The sequence below is a fragment of the Pituophis catenifer genome, unplaced genomic scaffold (genome assembly GCF_029215685.1).
Source record: "Pituophis catenifer annectens isolate HBS135680 unplaced genomic scaffold, rPitCat1.0.hap2 SCAF_3, whole genome shotgun sequence".
Lineage (NCBI taxonomy): Eukaryota > Metazoa > Chordata > Lepidosauria > Squamata > Colubridae > Pituophis > Pituophis catenifer.
Window position 1 is genome coordinate 153,103,977 of NW_027256883.1, and position 12,168 is coordinate 153,116,144.

General features: G+C 39.5%; 1 protein-coding gene across 1 annotated transcript in view; it reads left to right on the forward strand.

Annotated features, from left to right (window-relative positions):
- The window catches only part of LRP8 (LDL receptor related protein 8), a 200,991-nt gene that overhangs the window by 116,240 nt on the left and 72,583 nt on the right, over nt 1-12,168 (forward strand). The window contains exon 3 of the mRNA XM_070939536.1: nt 4,321-4,443. Within this exon, the coding sequence (XP_070795637.1) occupies nt 4,321-4,443 (123 nt within the window). The remainder of the gene's footprint in view (nt 1-4,320; nt 4,444-12,168) is intronic.

Below are 12,168 nucleotides of genomic sequence, written 5' to 3' on the forward strand. Positions count from 1 at the left end.
ACATTTTGATTCAGACATGTCATTTGGATATAGATGTGAATTATTGCTGATTTAAAGTATTTTTGAGCGTGGACCATAAGGATTCTGAAATGCATTCTTCAAAGGAGGCAGTGCTTCAAAGACTTCACTCTTTTATGCTCAGGAACAGTTCAGGAAGGAAAGATTAGTTGAGAATTCCTGCCACCTTGGTATTGTTTTCTTGAGGGCTGGCTGAAAACCTCAAATTATGGCAGTAACCTGAGATAAATGTGGTCAAAGTATACTGTGGGTCTCAGTTTCTGCTTTTTAAAGGGAGATTGCAGCAACGCACCTTACAAGTTTAGGATGGAATGAGTAAGATAATTGTAATTAAATGCACATAAATGAGTGATTTACAAACGATAAATAATTCACGTCATGAAGATAGGATTGGGCTATGGTACTGCCTTGCCATAGGTCTATGTCTTCCCTAGAGAAGTATTGCTTCTAGCAACTAGGGCAGATTAAATTGTTGGCATTAAGTACTTTAGGTTAATCATGCTCAATAGCATTTGTTTACATATGTTTGTTTTAATTGAAAATTGAAGGATTTGTACTGTTGAGAGTAGCTTGTATTTCAAGATCCCTGAACTCATGCAGCAAAAACAATTACCACTTGGATTTTTCTGTCTCTCAGTAGCGTCCATTGAAGATACTCAGGTGGCTTCTGTTGAGTTGAAAAACTGAATTGTTTTCTTTTTCCCTATTCAATCTGGTTTAAACTGTTGGATCTCCTGATCCGATTTACCTACCATCCACATTATCCTTATAGTTTATCAGCAGATGTTGAGCATTGCAAGGAAGAAGACCTTACAGGCTATCTGATTGTGAGGATGCAAACCAAGCATATTATACCTTCAAATTGCCATTGGATGGTTCTTTGCCAGTATTGTATGTCTTTCCGCCTTTTGTGATGCCTGATAATAAATTAATTGTGTTTTCAAAGAACACTGTCAAGGGAACAAAGCAATCCATGGCACCATCTGCTACCAGCATGTTTGTGTGGTGGTGGGAGTTTTGTATCTCCATTATTCAGGATCGTTGGCAGACCCCAGTGGTGCCAGCAGCCCTTTTCTTCAAAGATAATAGCCAGGGTATTATTGGTAGATCAATGGGAAAATGGCTTTGACATGCCAAGGCTGGGGCATTACCAAGTCAGGGGTAAGCATATTGGAGCATTTCGGGATGAATGGTGCAGAAAACAAAACGCAGATCAAAATGGTAAAAATTTCTGGCCATGCATTTTATGAAGGCTATTAAACTATAATGCTTTATTATAATAAATAGTTTCAATCTGTCCTGAAGGAAACGTTTTGAGGCTAAATGTAAAAACCATCAGAGAACAATGTTAGTATGCAATTTGCATATTAAAATTATTACAAGCTTCTTTGAAAAGCATTAAATCAATGTAATGTCATAATACAAAAATATAACCTGTAGAGGATAAAATCATAATAGTCTTATGGAGAGAATATGGATACCTGCCTTTATTTTCCTCATTATTTTCCATTCATGCTGAAATTTTCTATTACCTAGCTCAGCAGACAAAATTATACAACACAATATATGTTTATAATAACAATGTTTGGAAATATTTGAGAAAAGGTCTTATTGACCATAGTAGCTACTATTCTCCTGAAGACAGAATTCATTTGAAAACAAATCGAATAGCTAACATGTGAATAGCTCAAATTGCTGCACACTTTCAAGGCTTGTCCCTAGTTCAGAACCGGGCATTTTATGACCCCCAAAGCCACATCTGGCACTTTAGCTGTTCCTGTCCCACTCACGTGAGGTCAATCAGAAATTAGAAATCAGCTATAAATAAATGCACTGCAGGGGACAGAAGAAGCCAAGTCCGGTCTGGTTCTGCACAGTCACCATACGTTCCTTCAGTCAACTGACAGCCCTGGGAAGATGAAAAGAGAAAGTACTCATCCCTGGCCTGCAGCAGCTTGATGAATTGAGATGACGGAGTTTGAGGACATCAGGTTACATTGGTTCAACCCTCCATAACAGTCCCACTGGCCTCTTGGGAAAATTAATTGCCCACCACTGCCCTTCATGAAGAAAAGCAAGAAGCAACCTATATTTCCTTCATAGATTCTGAAACTCATGTCTGAATCAAGGTAGCATTTGAAGATCCATAATCCATAATAATACTTTGTCTGATATAGGCAGGCTAATATCTCTAAGTTTTAAGAAGGCCATAGTTGTTTTTAAAACAACCCACAGGTGCATTGCCCTCCTCCTTCACAAAGAGACAAGTATCCTTTCCATTACTTAGAAAGAATGTGAGAAAAATCTACTGGCACTAAGTTGCCTGGGTATATAGGTTTTTCATTTAAAAATAGAGTACTGATTGAAATTCTTGTGTGATTATTTCAATCTTCTTAATAAGTCTAGCTAATCAGAGTTCTGAGAAAGTTACTGCTCCAGAAATTCTAATTTCAATCACTACTAGCTGCTGCTAACATGACCCTTGGCAAAGGAGTGTGGGATTGGTTATCTAAAACATCTGGAGGAGAAGATGTTTCATTCTCCCGTTTGAAGTGCACATAATACTTAATTGTCTGATCTGATTTCAGAATAATAACTCCATAGCAAGCACAAGATCTGTGATATGCTTTTACATGGAAAAACCCTACTTACTTGAGATGAAATTAACTAATAAATCAATAGAAAAGGTTGAGGTTGTCAAGCAGAAGTTTTTAAAATAAGAACATAAATCTGGAGGCTGCTTCAATATTTTTTCTGCCTTGGCACATAACCATCAGCTGGGCCGCTGGGATAACTACCTGCTGTTGATAATTCATAATTCATGTGATTTGTGCACAGGAAACAATACACTCCATTCCTCATGGTATGCTTGTCTGTACTTAACAATATTATTTGAAGAAAGCCTAACATTTCCTAGGATGTCACAATAAGGAATCTGTACATTTTATGATAAAAATGATAGCTTATCAGGTGGGACGGTTTGTTTTTTCAGTGTTCATTAATACGATACTGTGTTTAAAATTTGGCCCTCTGTCTTTTAATGCTGCTTTTCTTGTCTTTAGAAAATGGGCTTTGGTTAGACATATAAAATCATCTCATTAGGTGGAAACATTTAATTTTTATCTTTAGCTATTTTTAAACTGATGCTCAACTGATTCCAACTGAGTAAATTTGTGCAATATATTTGCACTACTTTTAAACCCTGTGAGTTGTAATGGATTTGTTGGTTCCTTCTCATAACCCTCATTTTACCGTACTTCCTAGTTGAAGCCTATCAACCTAAGCAATATGAAACTGGATTCCATTTTATTTCTATGTACTATTCAAAGTATCTCTGAAAATAATTTTCCTTGATCTGATGCCCTCCAAACCTACTGGCATCTCCTGTTTGATAATGCTGGTTGGGGGTGGAAGTCAAATCATTATTATAATCAAAGACCTGGGACCAGCACAAGTTAAAAACACTCAAGGAATATCCAGTTAAAAATTATAGAATAAAATAATAAATAACAGATAAAATCTATATTAAAATCACAATTTGTCATCCAATATGTTAGTTGCACATAAGCAAAAGACAGCATGGCCTACTTCCGTGATGGCAAACCTATGGCACGCGTGCCATAAGTGGCACGCAGTGCCCTCTCTGCGGGCACGCAAGCCATCGCCCCAGCTCAGCTCTGCCACACGTGTGTGTGCCTTCCGCCGGCCAGCTGCTTTTCGGGTCTCTGCTGCACATGCACGGGTGGCAGGGCGCAAGCAGAGCTCTTTTGCCCTAAATTTCCCATTGTTTGCACCTACCTTTTTTGGTGAGGAAAAAGAAAAAGAAATCTCTTTCTGCCTCATTTTGTCACGTTGCAGCAGAGCCTGCTTTACTTTCAGTTTCGTTTTTTCAGCATAGCTAGGGGAAAAAAAGTCTGCTCCAGCACTCTTTGCAGCTAGCAACAGAGCCCTGCGCAAAACAGCTGAGAACAAATCAGCTGAAAGTTGGGAGGCCGATCTAATCAACTTGTGCTGAACCTATGCTGAAGCTGAAAGGGGCTGTTTTTTCTTGCTGTTTGCTTGCAAGAAGGTAACTGCTGCGAGGCACAGGCCAAAGGGTGGGGGCCAGTGGGTGGGAAGGGCTACATTCGGTGTATAAGATGCACCTAAATTTTCAGCCCCTTTTGGGGGGTAAAAAGGTGCATCTTATAGTCCAAAAAATACGGTAATTACTGTGCATCTAGAATCAAAGAATGATTTACTATCCAATTGAACTATTCTTTTTTTAAAAAAAAAAAAACCACCCTCTTTCTCTCCTTTCAGCCAAGAAGACTTGTGCAGAGTCTGATTTTACCTGCAACAATGGTCACTGCATCCCGTCCAGATGGAAGTGCGATGGGGAGGAGGAATGTTCAGATGGATCCGATGAATCCGAATCAATGTGCAGTGAGTATTCTTGCTATGCATTTCTGGAGCATTTGGCTTTGTAATAATTTTGAAAGTGACTGGTGAAACAGATGACAAACATCCTTACATGCACAGAGAAGCTAACTTCTATTGAAGTAGTGGAAGCGTACTTCAGGAGCGCACCTACCTATCCATATGGACATTCACCCCCCAAGCTGTTCACTTTCAAGCTAATAGTAATATGTAAAGTGCAGAAAAGCAGTAAAAAGAGTAAGCAGAAGAAATGAAATAATGAGATCATAAAAAAAGGATGTGTAGCTAAATCTAGTTTAACACCAGTGCTCTCCACTGTGCCTCTCTATATCTTTCTGTCTTTTTAAGCCAGCCTTGCTTTTATCACATCCATCCATGACTGCTGCATATGTTGCTTGATGTTCTTTAAATTTCTATTTTCTTTTTTACAATTTCATCAACCTCATCCAGCCACCACTGCTTGATCTTCTCCTTCTCAGTCCATTAACTCTTCCTTCATGTGTCTGTCTTGCAGTTCTTTGCTCTCTATATAACTAAATCACCTCAACTTTTTTCATACTGGTCACTCACTTGTATTCAGTCCACATACCTTAAGCTCCCATTCATTCTTGAGCCCATCGCTTCTTGTTTTACTGCCCACACACCATTGCATTCAAATTACTTCTACATTTCTCCAGCCATTCCCATTTCATGTGTATGTAATAGTGTGGGCAGAAGTGTGCTCTTATGCGTAGCTCTTATTCTACTATTTATTATTATGTGCAGCCAGTACTCATTCCTCACAACAAACTATGTACTGCCCACTACCTTTCTACCACCTTTGGCACATTTTAAAATTTCTCCATCAATTTCCCCATCTTTAGAAAACATTTTATCACATTTCTTCCACTTGCTCTAATTTATCACCATTTATATATAACTTTCAATCTATTTCCATTTCTGGGTTATGCCAAACTAATCTTTGGTACATTTATTTTCAAGTCCATAGCTCTGAATGTGTGTGTGTGTGTTGGGGGATACATTATTCATGTATAGATGGATATAGAAATATATATGCATACATTTCTATGCCACTTAGTGTAATGTTTTTCTCTCTGTTCCAAGTAACTCCTATAATCTTATGTCCATGTTCTATTCATTCTGTTGTAAAATTAGTTTAGCTTCAGTTACTTTTTTGATACAGAATTGGTACTTCCTCATCCTGCATTTCTATTTTCATTCTATTTTCTTTCATTCTGTTTCTTTTATTTTGTGTCTATTACCCTCTAGTATCCACTTTTGATATTAACAACTAATAGTCTCTTTCATAATTATAACCCTCAGGATTCTTGAATTCATCCACTAATTCTCTTAATAATAAAAAAAAAATCAAACCAATAATGCTTTTAGATTTATACTACTATTGAATCATTGTTTCAGAAATATTTCCTTAGAGCAGGGATGTCAAACTCATGGCCCGCAGGCTGAATGCATCACGTGCTGACCACGCCCACCCCCGTTTTAGCGAAGGGGGGAAAAGTTACAATACATCACATGTCAACAACGTGACACCGCAAGTTTCACTCCCTTGCCTTAGAGAAACAGAATGACCATGGGCATGCAGAAATGCAGTGAGAGCAGGAGCAACTTCTGACTTCCTGCCCATTTCTTACAACTTCCATTTCCTGCCTATCCTTCTGAGGTTGGTAAAATGAGGACCCAGATTGTTGGGGGCAACATGCTGACTCTATAAACAACTTAGAGAGGGCTGTAAAAGCATAATGAAGCGGTATATAAGTCTAAGTGCTACTGCTATTTCCTCAATGACTTGTAGAAAGCTAGCAGGGAGTGTTGGAAATTACAATTGTGTGACTGCCTGGCCACAGCAGCACTGAAGCAGTCACAACTTTGCCAAATTTCAGCCCCTTGGATTTTGGATGCATCCTTAGGTTAGCTTATTTAATGTAGGAGATGACCAAGCTGACCCCAAGGGAGGGGCCAAACGTGTCATCAATGAGTCCCTTCACACCCACAAGAAATATAAGTCCAGCCCACTGTGAATTCCAGTGACTTTTATCTACCACCAATTTGGTTGGGCCGTTAATTGTTCAGATTCTTGTAGAGAGCTTAGGCTTGCAAGCTTAAAGTTGCAATACAACTTTATACTCATTTGAACTGCCTGGATCGCCTGATTTTTCTGGTGCTTGACATTTGAAATATGTTGATTCAAATCTTGTTGCCCTATGATAGGGGTGTCAAACTCAAATCCTATGAACTGGTTCCAGCCTGCGGGATGCTTAAATCTGGCCTGCTGGTCTGGCCTGGAAATAGCAAAGGACCAGCCCATGGTGCCGTTTTGGCTGGCAAAGTGGTACAGGAAGCTGCCCAGGCTGAAAATGGGGCGGGGGGTGTACGCACCCCCCCACACACACACCCTGTTTTGACTGGCAGGGTGCTGTAGGAGTCATCTGTCCCGTCTCTTACCACCCCCACCCCCCCAACAGCCAGCGAAGTAGAACTACAATGCTGATCTGGCCCTCGAAGAAATCCAGTTTGACACCCCTGCCCTATGATGCACCAATTGAAGGTTACAGTCAGACACAAGTTTTAGTAGCATATACATGCCACATATGCTAAGTGTGAATAGGCTTATACTTAAACCATATATTCTAAATCAGCAGACTTTTTTTAAAAAACAAAATAGATCCTCGTCAGTCATCGTTATATATTTCTGAATCTCTATATCATCCAGTCATTTTAGCTATACTCTTTTGTGTCTTATTCCCATGCATCTATTAGTATCACCTAGCAGAATAATTTTCCCTAGATTATATTCATCCAGAACATTGAACAATTTCCCCTCTCTTCTCCCCCCACCCCCCCAGAAATATCTCATTCTTCTGTTATCATTATTCACTGGAGCATAACGTGCAGCCATTGCTGATCTTCATACAGATGCACAGCAGCCCATGTAACATTCATACTTTCTGACATTCATTTTAGCTTTTTAATTTATAATTAAATCTATATTTCACTTCGGTGCATGTAGCCATGTTACATAAGATCAGCGCATTTTCTTTCTGGTGTAGCATAACTACTCTTTCCTTTAGTTTCATGGACACATAGCACATCTATTTTTTATGTCATTTTAAAAAATTAATTCATGCTCTTTATCGGCATGCCATGGTTGTCTCCAGATGGACTCAAAGATATGGACCTCCTGCGCCTGCCCTCTGAGGATCCCCCTTAGATTCAAATGGCCCTCGCTTTACTAGTATTTCAAAGGGCCCCGAAGATATGGCTATTCACCCAGGCCTTTGATGAGGATGATTGACATGACGCTCCATTTCTTTTTTCTTTTTCTTTGTTCCCATCTGTGTTTGTTTTACCTGCCATCCTTACTCCTTTATTTTGTATTAGGAATTTTTTTTGTGTGGGTTTTTAGTTTCTTTGTTTTATTCCTTCTTTTTAAATATTTTTGACAATTTGTAAACCACCCAGATAGTGGAGTTGGGTGACCTATGGTAATTACAGGTAGTCCTCGACTTACAACAGTTCACTTAATTCTGTTCAAAGTTACAATGACACTGAAACTGTGACTTATGATAATTTTTCACACTTATGACCGTTGCAGCATCCCTTCAGTCATATGATTTACATTCGGATGCTTGACAACTGATTCACATTTATGACTGTTGCAGTGTCCCCAGGTCATGTGATCCCCTTTTAAGACCTTTTGACAAGCAGTCAGTGGAGAAGCGAGATTCATTTAACAACCATGCTACTAATTTAACAATTGCAGTGATTCATTTAACAAATGTGGCAAGAAAAGTTGTAAAAAGGGGCAAAACTCACTTTACAAATTTCTCACTTAGCAACATAAATTTTAGGCTCAAGTGTGGTCGCAAGTTGAGGACTAATTATATTACGGTTAGGCATAATTAGCTAGATGTATAGACTGGAATCTACCTATAGAGTCTTTCTCAAGGACCTGTGATAGACATATATTGTTATTTGATGGTGTTAAAAGTTACTGTTACAAGATGTAAGCTGTTCCAGATAAAGCTGCCTTTTGCAATTGACTGACGGTGATTTTGTCAATGCAGATGGTGTTTAAGTAGTGCTCTAGTTGTTTTAGAATTGCATCCAATAGGATTGTCTATTAGTGTTGGTACTACCTTTGCTTTCTTTTGCCACAAAAGTCCCAGAGCATCTTATTCATTCTCTTACTCTTATCTATTTGTGATCCCACTGTTATTGCTTGCAGGCAAATGGTATTTCTTGCAGATATTCCAATGCACCACTGTTGCTATTTTGTCCTGCTATTGTTTGTAGTCAATCTGTGTGATCTCCTTGTAGTTGCTAACTAGGTAGTCCATGGTTTCTTCAACTTCTTTTCAGAAGGAGGTGGCACTTGCTATCTGTTGGGGTTTTGTCTATTCCAGTGATGGTTAACCTTTTCGTCAGCAAGTGCTGAAACTGGAGCGCACACCAGAACCTGGAAGAGAGCAGCTGGCCAGTGTGTATGCGCATGGTGGCCAGCTGCTCTCTTCTGGGTTCTGGCACGCGCATGTATGCCGGTCAGTTGGTCTTCGAGGGAAGACCAGCTGGCCAGCATGCATATGTGTGCTGGAACCTGGAAGAGAGCAGGTGGCCGGTGCACATGCACGCTGGACCAGCTGGCCAGCGTTCAGGCAAGCGACAGAACCCGGAAGAGCAGGTGGCAACGGCCATGTGCCCACAGAGAGGACTCTGTGTGCCACCTCTGGCATGCGTGCCATAGGTTCGCCATCGTGGCTATTCTGTTAAACAGCAGTTCTATTTCAGCTGATATTTTCCATGCAGCTTCACATTGTCCATATAAATGAGTTGGGATAGCCTAGCATATGTTTTAGATGTTTGGTAACCATGGTGTGACTTGTTCAGTATTGTTGACAGAGAAATCAATTAAATGACAAGTAATGGTGATAGTGAGTTTCCTTTAAAGATTCCTCTGTTGATATTAATCTATTCCTTTCTATCACTTTTGACCAGGAACTGTGTCTTCCATTGTGCCATTGATCTCTGCACAAAGCTTCTGATGTTTGTACTGACTCCTGTTATTTCTAGACACTTTGTTACCAATCATATAGAAGAGAGTTGAATGCCTTCTTGTAATCAATCCAAGCCTACATTCAAGTTGGTCTTCCTTCTCTTTTATTTCAGTTTAAAAAAAAAAAAAAAAGCTTATCCACTTCCTTTATCCAAGCTGCATTCTTGTTGTGTTTATTTGAGTTGTTCCATAGCTGGGCCCAGAATTGCACAGTTTCTTCTTTGTCAGATGTTGATTGGTTCATTGGAATCTCTTCATTGAAGAATTGATAGAAATGTTTCTGAGTCAACTGTAATTGGAGATTCTGCTTATAATGCGCAATTCCAACTTTGCAGCTGACAATCTTAGCTTTAGCTGTTATTTTGCCGTTGTATTATTTCTAGTGTTTCCTTGATCTTTCTTGTTTCTGGGTGGTGTTACTTGATCAGGTGTTCTTTGGTTCTGTTCTTCAACTTCTTTTGTTTCATCTGCTCGAGCTTGTTTGCATCTGATTCTACCATGCTGATCTTATTTTACAATCTCGCTTTTCTGGTTCGTTGGTTTTTTTTTTTTTTTTTTTTTCCCGTTGAAGGTATTCAGTTACCCTGCAGAGCCATTCTATGCATTAGTTGGTTTATTTCTTGAAGTGAGCTGGTGCTTATATTTATACAGTATTGGCATTTTTAATACTTGTACTAGCTGTTTCTTTCTAACAAGCTTCAATGCGGACAACCTTATTCTTTTTGTGCTGTTCTAGATGCTCAGTTGTTCTTTGTTTCAATACCTCTTCTTGTTGTTGTTTTTAACTAGAGAACTTCATTCTTTCTGAGGAGAAGTCAGAAGAGGGGTTGCCTGGTTTGGGAATGAAACTGGTTCACTAGCAATACTGGCTTCTTTTACTGCCAACTTCCCCTGGTTTGCCTTTAGAAACCTATACTGCCTCTCCTGAACTACTTTTAGCCAGGCTTCAGTTACTTCGCCTGGGTAGGCCTTTGCTGTTCTTCGTGTCATTGGTGTTGATCTGCTAGTTTCTGCTCTGTTATTTCTAATTCTGGATGTTCTTCTTTCAGAAATTGGTGCATTCTTTTCAAATATCCTCTTTTCACTGGACTGGATTTGCAATAGCAGATCATTACTTCTTTGTTTTCAGTCTTTGTATGTTTGTGATGGGTAACAACGTTTCTTCCAGTAGTCCTGCAGATACTTCTCTGGTTGCTCAGTGAACAGTCCTGTAGTCCAGGAATTCCAAGAGCTAGCATGATAGTTGTTCACCCAGGCAATGACCGATCCAGTATGGATTTCTGTAAATTACACCTCACCACACTGGTAGTCCTTGACTTACAATCATTCGTTTAGTGACCATTGGAAGTTACAACGGCACTGAAAAAAGTGACTTATGACCATTTTTTCACACTTATGACTATTGCAGCATCCCTGTGATCATGTAATCAAACTGGCCCAAACCCATTTATGATGGTTGCAGTGTCCCGTGGTCATGTGATCATCCTCTGACAAGCAAAGTGTTGGAAGGATAATCCATCTGGTTCAGTTCCAAGCTGGAAGAAAGACAGTGGAAACATGGAGGCTGATTGGAAAGAAAGGTTTATTGATGAAGCAGGACCACCAACCACGTGTGATTCTGGGCAGCTGACAAAATAAAATGGTCGAATGGATGGATGGATCTTTATAGGTTTCTGTGACTTTGAAGTTTGGACTGTTCTGGGGGTGGTGCATTGAAGGGGCTAGTGTTCTGAAAGGGTGTTGGGCAATTCCTATTGTGGCTAATGGCTCTTGTCCTGCGTTGGATCTTGGGTGAAGGGCCATTCTGCAAAGGAGTTTTGAAATATCCTGTCTTGAATGGATTACCAAATCTACATTTCTAAAAGCTGGCCTTGTCAGTTTCTGCTTGGGGTCAGGGAGACTGGTGCTGGTTTCTGTCTCCCTTAAGAGCATGTTTCTCCATTTCTTCCTTTGGGGAAATATAATATCCTGCCTTTTAATATTCCTCAAAATATTTCATTCTTCTAGGAGAGGGGGGTGGGCTTCCCACAATAGTCAATGAGAAAGCCAGATTCACTTAACAACCATGTTAACTAACTTAACAATTGCAATGATTCACTTAACAACTGGGGCAAACTGGGGCAAAATTGGCTTAAAAGCTGTTTTGCCTAGAAGTGGACATTTTGGGTTCAGTTGTGCTTGTAAGTCGAGGACTATCTGTATTGTTTATGGGAGAGACACTCTTTGTCTGGCTCCTCTGATGAGCCCTGTCCTGGATAATTGAACCTCTGGCATAGCTCTCATCTTCCTAAAAACACAAAAGTTCCACAACCACATCAAGATAATGTCTCACTGGGGGATTATTATCATCTTCATCATCACATTTGAGATGATCCGTCAAGGCTTTCTCATAATGTTTTTTTTTTAAAAAATAATACAGAAAAGATGTAGACAAGACTAGTATGTCACAAATGAAAGCAAGATCTGGTTGTACCTCATTTTGCATGGTGTTTGTGCAAAATAAGATCTCCAAACTATATTCTCCAAGTCAAACAGATATCAAAGATAATCTTTCCGACCGTAAAGAAAAAAAATGAAATCCATCTTTAAGACACATCTTTATTAGGATAACTCAGAGGCCATAATAACTATGCAAGCTTGCCTGTATAACTTTCTGAATT